At 40.1% G+C, this 21,742-nt stretch overlaps 2 protein-coding genes across 5 annotated transcripts in view; both read left to right on the top strand.

The window, feature by feature from the left end:
* Window positions 1-14,207, top strand: part of LOC130577614 (uncharacterized) — a 32,296-nt gene extending 18,089 nt beyond the window's left edge. For 2 of the 4 annotated variants that reach the window (XM_057373106.1, XM_057373104.1), the window contains exons 5-7: window positions 965-1,093; window positions 9,529-9,632; window positions 11,747-14,207. In XM_057373106.1, the coding sequence (XP_057229089.1) occupies window positions 965-1,093; window positions 9,529-9,615 (216 nt within the window). In that variant the 3' untranslated portion in view covers window positions 9,616-9,632; window positions 11,747-14,207. Of the gene's footprint in view, window positions 1-964; window positions 1,094-9,528; window positions 9,633-11,044 lie in introns of those variants that run through there. The other 2 variants (XM_057373105.1, XM_057373107.1) reach the window with 2 other exon arrangements.
* A 2,842-nt stretch (window positions 14,208-17,049) lies between these two features.
* On the top strand, window positions 17,050-20,889 carry SOSTDC1 (sclerostin domain containing 1). Its single transcript, XM_057373114.1, has 2 exons — window positions 17,050-17,406; window positions 19,587-20,889. The coding sequence occupies exons 1-2, from the start codon at window positions 17,088-17,090 to the stop codon at window positions 20,000-20,002; spliced, it is 735 nt and encodes a 244-aa protein (XP_057229097.1). The 5' UTR covers window positions 17,050-17,087; the 3' UTR covers window positions 20,003-20,889.
* Window positions 20,890-21,742: the final 853 nt, after the last annotated feature.

Genomic DNA, 21,742 nt, shown 5'->3' with positions numbered 1-21,742 from the left:
GATCTCCATGTGCTTCTTTTATACAGATATTGTTGAACAGACTCAGATCATCTCTATTTTAAAGCTACGAGTGAGGATGAGATCTCTGATCCCATCTTAAAATGTGGAGACGGGATTGTGATGGGGAAAAGATTGAAAATAGTATGAAAAAAAGTATAGGTATATTACTGTAAGCCTGGGAGCAGTAAAGAAAGGYCCTCACCAGAGACTAACTCACAGGAACAGAAAGAGCCAAAAGCCCAAGGGACCTTTGACCATTCAGAGAACATTGACCAACTTTAATTAGTCCCATGCTTACTGACTGTTTCTTCCACCCTGTTGCTGTCCATTCTACCTCTTCACTTCTTCACCCTTCCTGCTTACTACATACACTTCTTTCCACCCTATGTGCCCTCCTTACCCTGTCCCTCCTTCTACATTATTTGCAAGAAAAAGCCACCTGCAAAGTACAACTACTGTTAAATTTACTACAGTGATGCTGTTTGTGCTTTCATGCACTTTTCCCCTGTGCTGTCTTACCTGYTTAGACTTCTTGTCTGTGTGGTCAGGGACCTTTTACTGTTCTGTGTGTTTGCTCTGTCCAGCATAGTGGAACTTCAAACATAGTTTTCGTAAGTCCTTAAAAGACCCTAAGTATAGTTTAAAATAATGTTCCTTTATCCTGTTCTTTTATAGAAATCATTTATAGGCAAATGACCATCCTTAATGAGATGAGATGAGATATGAAATTCCATGGGATGAAAAGGAATTCTGCTTTTGCAGTTTATTGATAGGTGAAGCAGTGATTTAAAAATATTATGTTTCAGCTGTGATTATATTAGTGTCCAGCATAATAGGATGAATGTTTCACAGTGAATTTTCTATTGACTGTGTTTGCATTGCACTTGCAGTGGTTTGCAAATTGCTGGTTTATTTTCCATGTCTTACAGCTATATAATTTGCTTTCTATAAACTATTTTGGTAGGTGTGGGTTGCTTGTCAGAAATCCGTTCCAAAGCTTGAGTGCAAAGGAAGCAGGGTACTAATGATAAATAAGAATGGATATCTTGAGGATAACAATCAATATGACATCTTCAAAAACAGTGCCATTCTGGTAAGAATTTGCTTGTAATTTATTAAACACTATGTGCTAGTTCTCAGTAAAATGTGTTTGTGTCTCTCTCTGAAGATTTGTCTGATGAAATTTTCTTCTGAAAAGTGAAAAGTAGGAGGATTGCTCTATATCATGCAGTATTTTAAATTCTGAAGCAGTGTACAACTTTACTTAGCAATGATTTCTTGCATATAAAACCAGTGAAAGCATCTTTTTAGAAAAGTAAGTTATTTTGGAGAGGCAGTTAGTGGCCATTTATGATTCACTGTTTGTGAGCCTGTTTCTCTGAATATTTAGAACTGAATATTTTTGAACAGTCATTTAAACAAAAAGGCAACTTTTTTCACTCAGTATAACTAATCTCTCGTGGCATATTTCACCACTACACATGTGAATATTCTAACAGGCATTGCATCCAACTTTGCAGGGGATATGAAACATGTAATTCTTGACAAGCTAATCATAGCTGGAAACTTTTAATCCTTGTATTGGTTAAAAAAATATGGCAGCATGCTAAATGACTGTACTGATACTACTTTGTTGGAAGTTCCATGCTATTTAAATAATGTACACAATTAGAAAATGCAAGTAAAAACACCAATAAAACTTCTACTTTAACTGTAGTATAGTACAAGTGGTTCCTTTAAATTTAGTATTTCCAATAACTTAAGCCAGCAATTCCCTAAGCAAAAATTCTTGTTTCCACCACAGCCAAGTATGTTCTTAGCTGTATAGTGTATATATATATAGTGTGTGTATATATATATATATATATGTTTATATATGTATAGCTGCATAGTATAAATGTAGTATATATACGTATACTGACTTGTCAAAATTAAAAAGAATTTGTGCCTCTTTTTCTTCCTACTCTTTAATCCCACTGATTGTTGATATTACAGTGGAACTGTTCTGGTATCAGCTGGCAATTCTTAAAGCTTCATGATAMGGGTATTTTGAGGTGCTGGATGTATATATGCTCTGTAGTAAAAAGCAGCACAGACACTGAGTATTCTTCTGATGAACGAGGTTAATAGCTGAGACAGCTGTTCCAGAGTGTTTCAGTGAAATTAGGGTTTTGACACACCTCAGGAACTCTTAATTTTGTCATGCCATGCAGAAAGCAGCAGTGGCTCAGGTGTTGATCCACAAGCAGGCTTTAATCTGATAGACTGTGTTGGTCAGAGGGGTGGTGGTTTATGTCTGAGAGTGGCAAGTGTGCCTGTCAGAGGCCTTAGCCCTGTCCAGAGGTAACAATAAGGAGCTCAGACACATCCTTGTGCTAACACAGAAACTTCCCATGGGCGCACCGTGAGAGCAGGAAAACAGGGGTGTATCCTCATGGGGGKAAGTACCAGCCAAGCTGATAGAACCCAGTTGCACTGGACTCAGTTGCACATCATAGCAGGTACCCAGGGCAGCCTTAATTAAAGCAAAGCATTCTCACTAAGACACGGGGAGAGGACCTACATACCTGGTAGGTGAACTTCTGTGAAGTCTGTGGCCACACTCCAAAGGTCTTTGTATAAGTGCATAAGTTAGACCTAAAAAGATTAGTGTAAGCAGTCTCTTTATTTGAAGTTAGATTGGCAAGGAAGGTGACTAATAGTGACTGCAATTTAATGTCCTTTTCTGTAATACTCAGTTTTTCATTTTTACTTTGGAGGTGAAAGGGAAATAAAATCTGGCCCTCAAAGTGTAAATGGACTCATTCCAGTGCCAAAATACAAAACACAAATCAGCAACTTTAATTTAGGGGCATACTAGATTCTCTTAACTGCACTGGACAAATGTGTATGTTTGATATATGAATGTCAGCTTAGATATTTGCTTCAATGTGTTTCTTAACTGCTGTGATTCTGTAGGCTAATGTAGTAAGAAGCTAATGTGAAGAAGCTAGGCTGCTTACAACTTTCTTTTTTTTTCTGGGCTAATCTTTCACTCAGGTTCATTGCATGGCAAGTATTTGGTTAATTATTTTATCCTTTTATATTTTGGACCGACTTTTTTGCGGGGAGTATGGAGAGGGGGCTAAGGGAGCTCTGAYAAGTCCTTAGTTTTAAATTCCCTCAGATTCTGAGGGAGGATATCAGGGAAGAAAGACCTAGTTTGCAATTTTCATGTCATAGAGGTATCTTATCTATAGCTGCAGTAGTTATAAAAGTCAAGTCTGGAATGTCTTTTGCTGTTGATCTTTTCTAAGATGACTGTACTGACTGGTATGGTTTCAAATAAAATCAGTTATGTGATTGATTTGTAAAAGAGTTGTCTGTCATTTACTGCTTAATTCCTCTTTTGCTGAATCATTTCTGTGATACTAACTTTATTTGTGACACTTTAGTAGGTGCAGGGCTGGGGGGGGAGAATGTTATAGTTCTTTCACAATTCATTAGTTTGTGGATATTTCTGTAACACTTCCACATGGAATGACTCATATGTTAAATAAACATGCCAGCCTCAAGGCATACCCTTGCTATTGCAGCCCAGAGTGAAACTTGATGCCATTGCACATAAAAATGTGGAAGATGCTCATATCCGTTTGAATCCTTAGGAAGTTGTGTGTGCTAGCAATTACTCAACATACATTCTTTCAAAAAGCTGTGTTTTACTGTGTCTGATTGCTCTTTTTCCCACTGCTGATTTGCTGAGTTTGTAAGCTACATCTATCTTGTGAGCCTAAGTTGAAACTGAGAAATAATAATTTTTTGTTTGGTTATTTGTTTTTTTTTAACAAGGTGGTACAGTTTCATTTATAGACTAGTTGATGAGAGGCTATCGAAGTATCTGATTTGCATTGCCACCTGTGTATTTTTTCAAGTATTTGGACAGATGCAAAAATTTTATTTGGGTTTTATTTGGGAAGTTGGTAGCACAGATCTAATGCTCTCCACATTGTGAAAACACTAATTAGTGTTAGATTGAACCAGCTGGCCTCTGGTTCAGTCTTATCTTTCATTGAATTTTGGCTTTCTAACCCATTTGATTTTTTGTTTTCTAGTAAGAACATGAAAGACAAAACAGATTTATCTATTGATAAAGTCACACAAATTATCACTTACATTACAGATTCTTCCCACCAGAATGTTTCAAGAAGCAGGTTCTTTAGTATCTCTAATAGGGAGAGAGATGACCACTCACAGGAGTGAGAGGAAAGGTGTAGAAAAGTATATGAAGTAAAACTTTCCTGGTATTGTTTTAAATTCTTTAGGATTCAGAAGATCTTTAACATCTTTAGGCTTTTCTCATGTGCCACATAGTTGTGTAAACTCTAAGTCTGCATTGATTCATATATTGAAAGTATGTATATGGCTCCAGAATTTTTGTGCTGTGGTTTTGTTTTTTGATTTTGCTAGGAGTAAGACAGATTGCTGTGACAGGACAGATACTGGCTTTTAAATAATAATCCTGAATAACTGGCTTTTAAATAATAATCCTGTTTGGTCATGTATAGCATGTAGTGGAGGAGTTTATGCCAAAGTGAACAGATACATTTACAGGAAGACCACTCCTTTAATATAAATTTTTCACTTAACAGTGCTCATGGCTGTACATTGGGTGCAACTTTTTCTGTCTATGTCCCTGCTCATTTTTGGGAGGAAATTGTCACTGCTCACCTTACTCTGCTTTCACTATGTGGAGCTTGCCTGTCCCATCCCTTGTCAGCTTTGGTAGCAAGACTAGGCACATTAATGAAAACTATGTGCAGCTGTTAACATCATTGATCACAATTCCACAGGAAATGCTGGAAGGCAATAAAAGCAGCTGTTTCAATCCTGTTTGCAGTTCTGGCACCCCCAGACCAAGTCATCTCAAGTCTTAAGGATGTCTCACTAAAATCAAGTAAAACATATAAAGTTATAACAATTCTACCRTTTAATCTTCAAGTGGTGTTGATGTATAGGCAAGGAGAAGAAAGAGATAGCGAAGTGAAAATACATCAGAAATTACTGCTCTGGCTAGGCTGTTGTGTTTGAGAGAATGTGTGAAGGTGCAGAGAGTGGTAATTGTGCACAGCTCCATTTGCTTTTAATAGACCATGGTAACAAGAGCAAGCCAGAAAAGCGAACATGCTGGTATATTCCRCATCTACAGGTGTAAAAGCTGCCTTTCTGGACTTCCTCTGTTCCTAGTCTTTGGCTTGTCAAGAGCCTTCCTTTGTTTGCCAGGAGACTTCCTGAAATCGTGCTCGTGTGTGCTACAGTATGTACAGTTTTAGTCCTGCTCCTCACTTTCCCACCTGTTTCAGAGCATTTTTTCTGTCCCTAAGATAAGCAGCTCTCGGGTAAAGTTTGGGGACTGAGTTTTGACGAACAAATCAGGGTTTCTTACAAGCATAGAAGGTGCATCGATGTCAGGGGCTGCTGGTACTGTCCTCTTCCTTTTCTCATGGAATCCTTCAGTGCTTTTCTCTCGGGGTACTGGTTTCTTTCACCCGTGGCTGTGCTCAGCTCTGCCGGTTACTGGCACACTGACTATGCCGCACATGAGCACATGCCCTAAGTGGCCTTAGGGGGGTCTCGGTGAGATCTGCCATCGAGCCAGCGCGGCCAGAAATTTCTCCATTGCGATGGYCCGGGCATCGATTCGGTGTCTTCAACCCGCCGCGGCCGCGGCCTCAGCACTGCGGGCGGGAGGCGAGAGGCTCCTGCCTAGGCTCGGCGGCATTAGGACCCGGCGGGTCCTGCCTCCGTCTCTCCCTCCTCCCTCCCCGGGTCCCCCCGGCGGCCCCGGGGAGCGACAGCCGCCCGCAGCCGGCCCAGCCGCTGCCCGGGCGGACGGCGCGCCCGCTCCTTCRTGTCACGTTCCTTTTGTTCGTTTATAGCAGAAACTTAGATCTTCTTTCAGTGTTATACAGGSGATTGTGGCGCATGTTCACGTTCAAAAACGTGAACATTGGCTAATGTTAAAATACATCGAATTGAATGCCTGCATGATTTGCACACTACAAGACTTTTACAACAACTATCTACCCTGCTGAGCTCTTTGTAGCATAGTATTTGCAACAAGACGTTAAGAATCAGAATTTTGACCGTTCAATTATAATTAGAGTGGAGCAGAAGTTGATATATTGTCTGACACTTGGTTTCTGTAGTGCCTGTCACAAAGTAATGGCTCTCTTAAACTGCACATTAATCATCAACAGTAAGTTCAGAAATGTCTGTTTCAGTCCAGACACTCTTAGTGCCAAATAAATGGCTTCAGTACTGTTGGAGTGAGCAAAGAAGTGTTCTTAACAAGGAATGCCTTTACATCTCAATGAAGTAAGTTTGCACCTTTTCTCCCATGAGTTTAGTTTATTGCTATTGCCCACCTTCTACTTAAAAGGAAAAAAGTGGCGGACAACTTTGCAGGTAAACGTCCAGTGAAGTATAGTTCCAATTATGTACATTCAGAACATACTATCAAGCCTATAATAGATTTAGAAAAGCAAAATGTCCCTTCTATTTTAGAAAGTGAATATTTGTCAATTGGTTGTGTTATTAAAATGATCACAGGCAGAAACTGTACAACTGGAAGGTAAATTTGCCAAGTATTTTCACTCAAATATACAGCCTGTGAAAACAGCAAAACAGTAAGTAACCCAAGGAGAATAATTTTTATGTTCCTGTAGTACCCTGGTGGTGAATGGTCCGCTGCTCTCAGAACATAGATTGTGTTGTTTTGGGTTCAGAATTTTTACACTGCCTTTCTGCAGCCTGTTGCTTTGCTTTTATTCCAGACAGCTTTCCTGTCATTGCAGGCAGTAAGGTCTTCTCAGATGCCCATGGACTGAAATTCCCTTCTCTACCAGAACCAGTATCCAAGCTTAAACTCAAATATCACCACATGAAGTTCATGTAGCTCTTTAAATCTCYCAGTTTATGTCCTAGTACAAGCTGTATTCTTTCTCTCTCCACAAGGAGTTCTCAGGCAATCTTTCTGGTTCTTTGTGCTCTCTATATTATTGAGGTCTTGAGTCTTCACTTKCCCTGTCTATCGTACTGTAAGTTGCTTCAGCCTTTTACTTCTGCCCTGTTTACTTGACCCAGCCCCTGACTAAGCCATGAAGTCCCAGCCTTGCTTTGACAGTGCTGGCAGCCTCTCCTGCTCCCCCACCTCCAGACAATATAATATTCTCTTTACCTTCCCAGATACAATGGAAAAAAAATCAAACAAAATATATGAAGCCATATCCTTATGCTCTCTTTGATTTTTGCCATGCCTATCTTAATAAAATTATCTCTCTTCTCTTTGAGAAAAACTTACAATGTTATATATTTTACATATGTTAGGTACTATATAGATTATAATGTTATATATGTTTTTGTAATTGTTAATACAACAGGAAAAAGTGAATCTTAGTATGTGCAATGACAATGTGCATTTCAAAGTAAACCAGGATGATCTAATCAAAATAACCAAGTGGTATAGTTGTGGCATACTAAGGATTCAGTGCTAATTTTAGCTCACTTGTCTGTGGGTGAACAGTAAGCAGTCAATTTCTGGGTGCTTGTTAGCAAGATCTGTGGTAAGAATATTTGTCAAAATAATCCTTTTAAAAAGTGGTAAAGGGAAAACTGTTCAATATCAGGTCTTTGAAAAATAGACAAGCTTCTGAGAAACTGGCTATGATTGGGAATCAGGAAAACTATATTTTAGGTGGAACCTGCGGTGATGTAGAAAACACGTTTATAAATATGCTGGTTTTAATTTTTCACGCAATTGMCTTTACTGCTTTCATAAAAGCTTAATGTGTCCAAACTTTAGTTATTTCAAAATCTTCTGATGGYGACTACTGTTGTTAATGAGCTATTAATACTCTTTAGTGCAAACTGTAGGAAAAGTTATTGTGAGACTGTGAATAAAATTTCAATAATGAAATCAAGTTGCTATTCCTTTTTAAATTATATTTTTACATAGGGATTATCAGATTTGCCTAAACCATAGTATAGTTTCCCGTTTTGTTAGTAAATACCTCCTATTGCTTCAGTTGATGTTAACCCCAAATAAGTTGCTTCCTAATTTCTTTATGCAGTAAGTGGTTTAATTTATACTATCATTGATAGATACATTGGATTTAGATTAATAGCTTAATTTCCATGATAATCAATATGAATGGATTACATATRATGAATGTAAATTACAAATGAAAAATGAAAACATTTCATTTTCATTACAAATGAAAAAAYGTTTAAATATTTTTTCTGTTCAGTTTTGAATTTTCCACACTTGCAGTGCTTTTTTGTAGTTTTTCCTGTGTTGTAACATAGCAAGCATGGAATTATCTGAKCTGACCTTTCTACAGCAATTACTTTACTTGTCCATGCATAATATTCTCAATTTGAAACTTCATTATTTCTCTTCATAGGATATTTTCTATRTTTATTATTGTTCACATTTGAATCCTATTCATACCTTTCGGATCTTTTGGAGAAGGAGTGACCTGTGCCTCATATGGATTTTTTAGTAAGGTCACAGCACTGATTTTTRTAATCCTATTACACTGGTTTTCTTCTAATTGTCTTCCCTTGTTTAAGCTGCCTGTTCTGTTATTTTTATTTTTATTGTAGTGGTGTCTTGAGCAGAGATTTTTTCACTGAACTGCTGAAGTGGGCCCTGGTTCCTTCCTGAGGCCAAAGCAACTGGTGTGCTTTCCCATTACAGGATAACTGATCTAATGATTGACTTCCATTAAACAGATGCAATCCTACCACCCCCTTGCACCTGATACTGGCATGTAGTGGCAGAACAAGGGTTAATGGCTTCAAACTGAAAGGAGATAGATTAGATGTTAGGAAGGAATTCTTTACTGTGAGGGTGGTGAGGCACTGGAACCGATTTCCCAGAGAAGCTGTRGACGCCCCATCCCTGGAGGTGTTCAAGGCCAGGTTGGATAGAGCTTTGAACACCTGGTCCATTGAAAGGTGCTCCTGCCTATGGTAGGGGGGTTGGGACTAGATGATCTTTAAGGTCCCTTCCAAACCAAACCATACCATTCTATGATTCTAGGACTTGTCTGCCCAAGTGATTTAAGGTTGATTTTTCTCTCGGTTTGCTCCCTGAGCTTAGCAGTGATGGCTGTTGCTGTTGTTGCAAAGAGACAGGAGCATACGAGAAGGGAAGTAGGAGGTAAAAGTTGTCCTTTCCATAGCAATCTCCATCAGATGCTATTTTATCTAGCATAAAACTATGCAGAATTGTAACGTAAGTATTAAGTTTGGTATAAATGCAGGATGAATGAAAATGTTTGTGTAAKCAGAAGCTGAAAGAGTGAAACAAAGGGTTAAGGGAATTACCTATACTGCTAGTGAAGGACACCATTTCCAGGACTCCATTCCCACCTGTATCTGTGTGCCACAGGACAGATGCCTTTCCAGCAGAAGACCTTGCATCCTAACAGCAGGAGGATGACAAGGTTGTAGTACCTCATGTACACAGTTTTTTTTTCCCCTTAACCAAACAGGAGAAGAGACTGCAGACACATATTCCAGACCTATATTCCAAACAAGAAAAAGCAGATAAGAGGCAACAACATGACCTGAGATTTATGGAAAGCAAGGTAAGCCAGATCTGGGGGCAAAGAAATGTTCTGTCTCAACTGAAGATTCCTGAAGGACAGCCTTAAGAATCTGTTAAAAAACTAGGTTTTTATTGAWAATTAAAACAACTCCTGGAATGGGGCAAGTACTTCATAGCTGACGGCCAGTGCTTGCGAGTAACTGAATGTAAGACTGTGAGTGAATTAAATCTATGGGAGAATAAATGTCAGTGACTAACATCAATTTATCTGGAGATTTTTTAGGTAACTATCACCTTCCCTTTGCCTAACACATTGAGTTTTACTGCACTAAGTCTCTTACAGTTGTGTCTTTAATTTGAAACCTCATAAAAAAACATGCTGTTCTTTTATGAGTTTATTTTCATTTGTGTCTGTTATCTATCTATCATAATTTAAACTTGATTTAGTGTTTCTGGGGTCCACTTACTACTTTTGGTTAGGTTAATAATTTTCCTTGATTYTGAGTAACTGAAATAATTGCAGATTTTATGCCATGGTGCTCACCCCAGTTTCTGAATTATTAATGACTATACCATAACACAGGACCAAATATGTCCTTTTGAAAATTTGGGGTTAACTCGTCACTATTAATAAAATKTATTATAATGAAATAAAATAATTTAATTCAGTATTTTTCCCTAGTTAGATTTTGATCATATTTTGATCTGTGACTGATTATGTCCTCATTTTTTTGTTTGCTTCAGGAGACATTTTTCTCTTACTTTAGACTTTGAAAGAACTTATTTTTTATTATCTGGAACAAGAACTAGATCATCACAGTGCAGTTGTTCTGTGCTGTTTCTTTTTTACCTGGTGCCTGGCATGACTTTTGGCTATTGTTTATGCAGCCCATTCTAATATCTAATCACCATTTCTCTGAAGAAATTCTTCCTGATATCCTGATTCTTCCTAATGTTCCTATTTGCCCTTCTCTTCTTATTTTGCTATGTTGATTTGTCTTGAGGATTTGCCCATGATTCACACTGGGGAGAAAAAAGCTGGTGCCAGCCATAAGCACATTCCAGGTCTTTGCTATAGATTGAAGAATTTAGTAAATACCAGAGTTGAAATTGGTGCACAGAGCTGTGCACCATCTACCAGGCATATGTGTGTAATGCTGTGGTAACTACATGATCAGATTCTGTTTAGTAAAATACTGAACAGCATTGTTAGACTGTTTTGTATGATTGTATAATAGCTAGTTCCCATGATGCTAGATACCACACAGACATGGCCTGGAAAGATAATCTGCAAGTTTAAATCTTAGCGATGTAAATATAATACAGTTGAAAGTATAAAATATACACAGAAGAGAAGGGAAATGCCAGTGGTCAGGGGGAGCATTCACACTTCAGGGATCCAACTCATGTAAACGAAATCAAAAGACTGATCTCCTTAGGCTATTTCCACAGCTTCTACAGAGATTCCTTCAGAGGACATTTTGCAGTGTTTCAGGAGTTCTTCAACCAAATCGCTCTCAAGGTGCCTCTCTCTATTTACTTCAGGGTAGGATCTGTCCCCTCCATCCCACTCTTGCTTACTTTAGACATTTGAAAATAGGTGATGTGTATATAACTGCTTATCACACATTTTGCTCATAGGGGCTGTACGGGCATGTGTGAGGAGCCATTTTAATCTTGGTTTGCCTCAACACTGCTTGTCAGAGGCATGTGGGGGAAGGGGTGCACAAGTGCAGCCTGCAGGAGGCAAACAGGAGATGGGTGAAGCCTTGTTTCTGGGGGGATTTTGCCTGGCACCACCTCAGATGGCACCCGGAGACACTGCTCWCCCCAGAGACATTTCTCCAGTYGGATGGTGGAAGGGCTCCACCARTGGAARAAGCTTGGACTGGACCAATGGTCTCCTGGTCAGCAGGCAGACTTTGGGAGGAGCCAGGGGGTATAAAAATCAACTGCGCCATGAGCCTTGCTCGCAGAGTTTTGTGGGGGACTTTGCTGAGCTGGAGATGGTCTTCTGTGTGGCTGGGGTTTTTTGTTGCTCACTGCTGGTGGGCTTGCTGCCTTTTTGTCCTGGCTCCAACCTGCCTGGATTTTGCCCTCGCTAACTCTCGCTCACCCACCACCTATCTGCCTTCCCTCCTGGGCGCTCTGCAGGGCACCGTCTGCCCTCCAAGCCTGCAGTGCAGCGTCTGCCTCGCCYCACTCCTTCGCTGACCCAGCCACCGCCTTTCCTGCTTGAACCACCTGCCTGCCTCCGACCTCGCCTGCTGCCATGATCCTCGCTTCGACTGCATCCAGGGTCCTGGACCTGCCCGAGTGTCCACTCACCGTCTGTCCAGCAGCCCATCGCCGCAGGAGCCGAATTGCTCTCCCCGAGCTGCTCTCCCTCCGGCAGCAGCGCTCACCCCTGTCACGTGGATGCCAACAACACCCCCTGGTCCTACTGGTGGTAACGCCCGCTCTCTCCCTCTGTCTCCTTTCTCTTTCTACCCGTTCCTTTTCCATTTTCCTTTCTCTTTTGCTGTCTTTTCCAACCTCCTTTAGTGGGCAACTACTTCTTCTCTGTTTTCGTTACCAATAAATGGTTCTCAGATACAAAGTTTGTCTCAGTTGACTTCATTTTATTCTTGACCATCTATTTTAAAAGAACTCCTCGCAGTTCCCCACAGTTGGAACGCGACAGCATGTTAGTAAGCTGAATGTCAGAGAAAGCTTTGAACAACAGCAATGTTTTCAAATAATTAAGGGAGTTTCCATAAAGTGTAAGGTGTAAGACAGAAAAAGGCACGGGAGGTTTGTTTGAAAACACACCACGTGGGTGTGAGAGGAGCTGAAAACTGGACTCCTGACACTGAATGGTGGGTGGGAGATAGGAAGGGAAGAGATACAAGAAGCATCCCTGAATTTTGGGGTTTTTTATCAGTAAAAAGTGGAGGGTTTTGAAAGTTTTTAGCCAAACACAACATGATAATCAAATTAGACAGTATGTTCTAATGGTGTTTTCAGCTTATGTTTTATGAAAATTGGCCCAGCTTCTAACATGAGCAAATCACAGTTGTCTTCTTGACAATGRTTAAGAAGAAATAGGTGTGGTGGTGGTTGACAATGATTGGTCCTGAATGTGAGGACAATAGGTGTTGCAGTAGTCAGGAAGAGCTGTGGAGAGAGTGATGTGTTCTCCGAGTGTTTGATTAGGAAAAGGGTCTTTGCAGCAGTTTTCTGAGTGAATGTGTGTGATATTAGGCTGTGCTTCTTGAAAGCAGAGAGAAAAAATGTTGCTGAATCAGAAAGCAGTGAGCAAAATCTTGCTGAATCAAAACATGATGATGATGATTAGCCTGATTGAATACTTTAGCTGATTGGGAGGATTAAGAAAAATACCATCTTGGAAATGTTGCATTAAAAGTATCTGCAAATTATGAATATTAATCATGGCATTTGGAATGTCTTTGGGATCTAAAGTGATGCTAGAGTTATATACCTATCTGAGCAATAGGCAGGATAATGGTGTAGCTGTACRTCTTCGTGTATGTCACCAACAGTTAAGTGATTCATAGGAAAGCCATAAAGAACTGTCCTCCAATATAATTGTATTCTTTGTTATTTGAAGTTCTTCACTCCTACAATTGCTTCCCACATAATATTGTTCAGAATATTTCCCCACCTGCCACAAAGGACTGGACATTAATTGTTGGGTTTGATATGTAATGTCACAATGGTATGCCTAGCATGAAAAGATGTCTTTTCATTTAGTGGGAAGGCACTGATCTTTTAATTTGGTTTATAGTAATACTGAACATAGATACAGTAATTTCTTCCAAATTAAATTATGWAGTCAAGTCATCTAATAACTATCCTCCATAGTAGTTCAGTAATAATTAGTTGATTCCATTCTATTTTCTGATTCTGCCTGATGATGTAAGAATTCCCCCCAGGAGGAGGAAGCTTTCGGATTGCTTGAGAATTTTATAGCTAGGTCCCATACCAGTCACAGTTGTCTTTTCCTTCCCCCTTCAGCATGTACCAGAATTCACAGCCTGAGAAAGGACAGAGAAAATAATGTCTGATTTTGGCTAATTTTCCAGTGGGTGTGTAGCTGTATGGGCATGGTAGCAAACATATGTGAATTAGAATTCTTTCCAGGCTTTTCTCACTTAAACCAGAGATGAGGCAACTTTAGTATCAAGGAGACATCACCTGAAGAAAAAAACCCAAACAGTTGKTTTTTTTCTTGTTATTTCCAGCAGGTGTAGAAATCTAAACTAATGTGTGTTTGCAAGAGCAAGAAGAAAGGTTGTCTTAGGTGTCAACTAGTGAGGTGTCCAGATTAATAAGATAAAGCTTGTAGTGTGCTTCAGGAAGAGAAATTAAAACTTGCCTTTCCTCAGAAATGTAACTCTGGCAAAGAATTTGATATTAATAGCCCATCAATAGTTTCAGGTTATTCAGAGAAAGAGCATGATAGCCAGATAAGGCAGTAGATTACTCTTTGCTTGCTAAAAATTTGAGAAATCATAAATTCATGAGCAAACGTGCCCCACTGGGCCCTGGGACTGGGAGCTCTGCCTGCACACAGCAAGGCTTAGCCCTGCCAGGTGCATCTTCCCCCCAAACCCCAGTGACCCCCAGGTTTGAGGCTGTAACTCTCTGGGGATAAAATAACCAAAATCTGACACTGTATTTGAAGTCCACTGTTACAGATTCTTTACCATGTGCTGGTTTCAGACATACGTGTGGTGTATAAGTGGGATTTCAGCATTAAAATGGCATTAAAAATGTTGATATCTATCCTGAGGTAACATAAACTCTAAAAAGACAAAGCCATTTCCTTCACAAATTTTGGAAATTTCATCCGCCTTGCATATCTGTGGGGTTTTTTTATGTATTAAGTGGTCTAAGTAAAGTCAGTGTTTCATCTCAGCAAAAAAGGCTGTGTCCATGTGCATGGACAACTGCAAATAATATTTTTTTCCCCATCCAGAAATAATAGCAGTTTGAGTTCTTATCCTTCCATGAATGCTATAGGCTGTCTCGGTTAGAGACAAATGTTTTCAGAAAAATGTTACAGAGTAAATGTTTCCTCTGAAGTGGAAAAATTGATAACTTTTTCCCACCAATATGAAATAAATGTTCGGGCAAAAGTCAAGAGAAAAAAGTAAAGTAGTTTATTAACAAAACACAGCACCCACAGCACACAGATAAAAAGTAACTTTAGATATTTAAAACTCAGGAACACACACCGCCCCCTCCCACACGGCCGCTCACCAACTGGTGCGCAGAAAGATGGCAACCCCTGTCCCCAGGAAAAAAGAAACAAAAGAAAAGAGTCCACGCGGTCGCTCTGATAACAGTGGGGGGAAAAAAAACTGATTGTAGTCCTTTTCCTCACTGTGGATGAAATAGAGGGCTTGGTGTATTTTGCTGTTGCCAGCTTGGCTTGTTCCGGAGTCCGGGATGAGACGTAGCTGCGTGGCTTCTCCCCGCCGGCTGCCGAATTGCTCCAGAAACAGAATCAAAGCAGCCGCAGAGGGGATCTGTCCAGGGAAAGCTGTTTGCACAAGCTAACAAACCTGRGCTTGCTAAACGGCAACAATGTAACTCCCCTGCAAGCAGGGAGCAAGGACTCCTGAAGCGCTGATCTGAGCTCAAAAGCCCATGAGCTGAGCTCAAAAAGCAAACGTCTGTGCGGAGCCCTGGCTTTTAAACTGCCCACRCTRCTCCTGCCCCTTCTTCCAGGTCGCATTTGAAGGCGCAGGCACCTTTTGGGCATACAAGCCAACAGAATAGGAATACAGAATTGGCACAAAATCAACCCAAGACATAGGCAAATCAATGTCTCAGTGAATTTAAGATGTTCATGTCCTCATGTATTTTGAGGTAATTTTTAAACTTTTTTTTTTTTTTTTTTTTAAGAAAAGGTAAAATCTACATCTTTGCTTTTGTGGTTGGATTAGATGCTCCATGAAAGTGGAACTTTGTAAGGTGTTAGCAGTGATCCCACTCCTCCATACATTACTGTGCTGAAAGATCTCGCTCTGCCTTGCAACATTCTTGTTATTCCAGAACTGGGTTGGGCTAGTCATAATAGATGCAGGCAATCAGCTCAACTTCCCCACACACAGCTCTGCCAGGAAAGCTCATTTCACCTTGCAACACTCCTGTTTTTCCTGTGTCCTTTAAGTGAAAGCTATCAATTTGGCACCTACTGTGGATCTGTCCTTACTGCTGCTGAAATCCAGGATAACTTTCTTAGTGATGCAAGAGGAAAGTGTTGCTGATATAGATAAATATCTGCTTGTGACTAGGATGAAACAAAGTTGCCTTCTCTGAATGACTGAGATTTTGATCCTGGCAATAGATGTGACTAACCTGTGTTCCACTTCTGATTTTATTACAGCAATAAATTCCGGTGTGACTTTAGATATCAGCTCAGTTACCGACATAATATGGCCTTCTGCAAGGCTGTGCTTTTTCCTGAGAAAAAGGTTTCCCTTTTAATTAGAACACTAGAGTTTTCAGTGTTGATCACTGTTGTTTTATTTATATTAAAAATCTATAGAGCAGTCACCAAGATGCAGACAATTATTGGCCTACTGGCAACATCTCAGTTTACACTGGTGTTTGTATCTGGGTCATGTAATTTTATGCAAAATCAAGTAAATGTGTGACACAATAAAAGAGTATGCCAAAGAAAGGATTATTATTTCAAAATTTTGAAAAAAATATGTGCATGTTTYCTCTTTGCTTCCTTTATCACATGAAATAACACATTAAAATCTAAGAATKCTCTAGGCAATACACAAAACTAAAAAAGACTATTTTGGTGAATGAGCATGGTGAAAGGCTATGAATATGCATATGTTTGTGCTAAGGAGCCTAGAGGAGATACTTTTTATGTGTGGTGAAACAGAAATACATACTTATAACTCTGCACACCAGGGAGAGAATATCCCCTAAATCAAGTAATTTCTCTTGTAGTACTCCCTGTTGATCAAAGCTGCATAATTAAAAGCATCTAGAGGCAGCTTTAAATTATTCACAATATTTTTTAAAATTATCTTGGTATATTGCAGACAGTATTTGTGTAACTAGCAGTCTTTTGTAAGTTCTATAAATTTTTGCATCCTTATAGAGATCATCTCTAATAGTTTGAGAAGAGGGTACATAACTTTGTGTATCAGGGGCAGAAGAGATTCATTCTCACACCGTGTTGGTCACATCACACGAAAGTGCCAGGCACGCAGGAGCATAGGGAAGGGCACGGCAGAGCCGGCAGTCTCTTGGTCTCAGGCCGAATGCTTCTGTGTGGCGGTGCCTAAGAGTTTTCTGATACCCTCAAAAGCCCCAAATAGGAATCCTGCAATTAGTGCATCTAACTCCTCCTTTACTGCAGTCTTCTCTCCTATTGGTGAAAGGTCTTCGCAGCTCATGTAGGGACCCCACCCCTTTTGTGGGTTTTCATTCTGAAGCTATCCACAACTTTACACCTGAATGAATGCCAAACCTCTCTGAATATATAAAGGAAACCTTCAAGAGCACTTTCAGTTACCCAGAAGAAGCAGAAGGAAAAGATTTAATCCAGCTCTGTCAGACAGAGACTGAACCAGCCATGCTTCTCCCTGCCATTCACTTCTATGGCTTTCTCCTGGCTTGCATCTTCACGAGAAGCTACGTGGCTTTCAAGAACGATGCCACAGAGATACTTTATTCCCACGTTGTTAAACCCGCTGCGGCGAGCCCAAGCAGCAACAGCACGTTGAATCAAGCTAGGAACGGAGGCAGGCACTACACCAGCACTGGATCCGACCGTAACAGTGAGTATCCCACCGGCGGCAGTTCCACCGCAGCCCCTCCCGGTCCCGGGAGCGGGAGCAGAGCCCCGGCCGGAGCCGCGCATCCCGTGGCAGCGGCCCGACCCCCGCCCCGGCGCGGCGCTCGGGAACCGCTGCCTGGGGCACGGGGAGATGCTGCCGGTTCCGGGCCGGGCTCTGCCTCGCCGGGCGGCCCCCGAGCCAGCCGCCCTCCCACCCCCGTGCTGGGAAGTCCTGTAGGACCGGCTCCCTCGAGCAGGTTACTTCCTGAGAGAGGTTCATCCAGGAATGCCGGGCTCTATGAGTTATCCGGCAGGAAAGCGAGATAAAGAAAAAGGAGTGAGAGGMATTCCCAGAGCGCTCGCTTTTTTAACACACCTCCCACTGCGGGCAGGGGAGGTGTYTGGGCTACTTTTCAAGTGCAATAAAAAACTCCGAATTTTGTACCCGCTGTTTAGTTTTACTTCCTGCTGTGGCACTTACCCACTTAACACCTCCAGCAAAAGTAAACAAATCAGCTCATAATTTACCTATGATCTCTGCTCTAACTTGCCTTTTTTGTATCCAGTCTTTTCCTTCTGGGTTTTATGTATATATGTCGGATACGTGGGGRTCTGGAAACCTGATGAGTTTATTTCTTCCCTCCCCTGCCCCCCTCCTTAAAATGAAAGAAATCCAAACAGAGAAACGCATGCACACCCCAACCCACCCACAGCAATTTAATAAAAATAGCGTCATCCCTGGAAAGTGAAGGCAACAAGTGACACCGATACCTTTTAGCTAAGCCAGGTGTGTCAACTTCTATGAATGCTAAGGATTTAAATGCACAGGAAACATCTCATCATTATGAGATTACTGGAACAGCCCAGCAGGTATTCATTGTCACTGAGCTGTCACTGGTGAAAAGCTGAGCAAGGGAAGACAGAAAAACAGAAGGAAAGACAAACTCAGATCTGTGACCAGCTGCTTCCAGGTACATTCCTGAGTGCAGCTGCAGGAAGCCAAGCTTGAATCTGTTCAGCAAAGCAGGCAGTATAACAGCCCTCCGAGTAGTCCCTGGGATCAGCCGGCAGATTTACAGTCCCTCTGCCTGCTCGTCCTGAGACACAGAGGACAGGGTGAAGCAATYTTAACTCAGTGCCTCGGTTCAGAAGTTGCTTCCAAAAATCCAAGTAGAAACAGAAGCAGCCTGTAGCTGTGATATGTAGATGTACCTTCAAAGCCTTTTATGATTCACTCTGAAATGTTTCTAGTAATTACTTCTATTTTAAAAGCGTTAGTTAATTGCATTGTGTGTAGAATCTGTGCAGTAATTGTCCTTCGGAAAGAGGGAGAGCACAGCCAGTAAAGATTGCTTATTAAAATTAAGCACACTGTGGGCGTTTATTTCAAAGTGTAATTACTGAAATAAACAGTTGTGTTTATTGCAGGGTGCAGAACCGCACATACAGGCGGGTRCAAACATGCCTGTATGAGAAGCTCTGCATGTTGATTCTGTCAACTGCCTGAGAGAATTTGCAGGATCCTCTACGTTACATATAATACAGAGACTGCTAGTTACAAAGATGGTGTTCTCTTGAGGGCAAAATGACCCCTCTGAAACTGTTACTCCTAATCATTCAAACTTCATAGGCAGAACACCATTCAGTGGTAACTTCAGCTGTTACCACTTCTGCAGTGTCTGTTTGGAGCTGCAGAGCTCATGGGACACTCMGTCCACTSTAGCCATGGAATGAGAAGAAATACRCTATTTGAAAATAATTTTAAATGTTTCAACTGTTTTCAAAGCACTATTTTCTCTCTTGCTTAATGATCCAAACATAATTGTTGTAAACATCACAGAGCAGATTCCYTAGACTGAGAACAAGCAGGAAACATTTCTTCCCTTGGGGCATTTTTTTCTCTTTTAAAAGGTATGTCCCTGAGAAGAAGGATAGAGAATAAAATTRCCTCTTCTACCACAACTGCTGAAGTGCTTGTCATTAGGATTTCTTTATGCTGTGGTATTATCCAGAGATACCATCAGCACTTGAGGCCCTTGTGTTAGGGGGGCACAACAGCAAAGAGATGTCCTGTAAAGATTACAGCCTACTTTAACTTCTGCAATACCTGGTTAATGTGAAAATAACTGGTTAAGGAAATCATTCTGAATCTCAGTGTTTCTTGTTCTGTGCATTCCACAGATCGTGTTCAAGTTGGCTGTCGAGAATTGAGATCCACCAAGTACATCTCAGATGGCCAATGCACCAGCATTAATCCCCTGAAGGAACTGGTGTGTGCTGGTGAGTGCCTCCCTTTGCCACTGCTCCCCAACTGGATTGGAGGAGGTTACGGAACCAAGTACTGGAGCAGGCGGAGCTCACAAGAGTGGAGATGTGTCAATGACAAAACTCGCACTCAGAGGATCCAGCTTCAGTGCCAGGATGGAAGTATAAGAACCTACAAAATAACTGTGGTCACAGCCTGCAAGTGCAAGCGATACACCAGGCAGCACAATGAGTCCAGCCACAACTTCGAGGGAACCTCTCAAGCAAAACCCATCCAGCACCAMAAAGAAAGGAAAAGAGCCAGTAAATCCAGCAAACATAGTACAAGTTAGAAGGCAGACATTCTTTGCTCTCTCATCTCCCTCTCCTTGTGCCAAAATTGAACTCACCTGTAACCATTTGCTTTACCGTTCTGACTGCCTAAAGACAAGTCTGCCATTGCTGTGTTCTCAGTTGACACTACATGCTTATTGCTTTGACCAAAATCAAAAGGGGCATTCTCAGCATATGGACCTTTGGGGTGATTTCCAAACGCTCAAGATGGACAATAGTACAAGCCTTTCAAAACCACACTGTAAAATTTTACATTTTCTCCAGCCATGGAAGCAAARAAAATTTGCAAAGAGTATTCACTGAAGTCAATTTTGTAAATTGATGCTTTGTTGTGTGTTTTCCTGAGAACAGTTATCACATCTATTGCCTTTTATATCATGTTTTATGATCTTCTGACAACAGCTTAAAAATACAACACCTTGTATCTGCTTTCAGATTAATTCTAAAAAGAAGTGCTTTGCATGCTCACCTTTCTCTTATCTCAATATACCAAAAATTAAAATATGCATGGCAGCAATCAAAAAGTAAAGCTGAACAAACTATTTATTTGTTGTTGTAATTATTTAATGAGCTTTTATGTGTGTAATTTCTCTTCAAAATTTCCTTATGTTTATAGCTTTTCAYATGTATCAAAGTATTTTCCTATGATTTGGGGCTGGATTAGAACATGCATTTTGTAGATAATGTAAAATAGACATTTTARCGTACTTGGTATATATATTTTAATTTTGAACATTCATAGACTTAGGTCTTATTTTGACACAGCAACATAAAAATTGTGGTTTTTCATTCTCCACCCTGTATTATTTTTGTTTAAAAAGTGTGCAATCAAAAGATGGATATGACTTCCTTTCAAATTCATTGGCTTCTTTTCTTTTTTTACAAAAATAAATACTTCTAAAACACTGTATTGTCTGGCTCTCTGTATGAAAATGCACACATTTTAACTGGTCATGACACTTAAACTTAGAAAAAAGAGACAASATTATTTAGTTTTCAAATGTCTATCCATGAAATTTAACATTAAAACMATCTTTCTGGATGTAAAAATCTTATATGACCATTTAACAGATGCTAGTTTTTAATGGTCCAAGCCAGGTTCTTATTAAATAATTTTCAAGCTGTACATTTCAGAAGTGTATATTTGAGAAATTTCACAAGCTAGAGAAACACCACCATTTTAATTCTTTTCATCAGTGATGATTAAGTCAGAATAAGGGTATAAATTACATACGGTTAATTTTTTTCCATAGAACCAATAGAGTCCTGCACATTTATCTACAAATTCTTACAGAATATATCAGAAAATATWYAGTAATTGATCTACCTTTCMACACACAGTGCATRAATCACCTGTTCTTAATCTTTCAAACTATATTTAAACACTATGGGCAAGATTTAATCATGGGATTCTGCTGTTCCTAAATCATTAACTTTTACAATCCGTTTACACCCTAAGTAAAAATTACACAAGAAGAGAGTAATAAAAAAATCTTTCCTGATACAAAATCTTGCCTCACACAGGCTCTCTTTGACATTCTTTTTATCTCATCTTATTTTGCATTTCAATTCCAAAAGATTCATAATGAAGTTCTTGTCAGAGATCTTGGTCATTAATGTACAACTGTTTGAACATCACTGCTACTCCTTGACTTACTGAATACTAAATTTTATTGACAAAGTTTAATGCTTTTTTCTCAAAGTTACTTTCAGAATTCAGTTTAAAATTTGCCATATGT

The sequence above is a fragment of the Malurus melanocephalus genome, unplaced genomic scaffold, assembly GCF_030028575.1.
Source record: "Malurus melanocephalus ecotype Western Australia unplaced genomic scaffold, MMel_1.1 scaffold_185, whole genome shotgun sequence".
Taxonomy (NCBI): Eukaryota; Metazoa; Chordata; class Aves; order Passeriformes; family Maluridae; genus Malurus; species Malurus melanocephalus.
The sequence above is the reverse complement of the archived record's forward strand: the minus strand, read 5'-3'. Positions and strand labels throughout refer to the sequence as shown.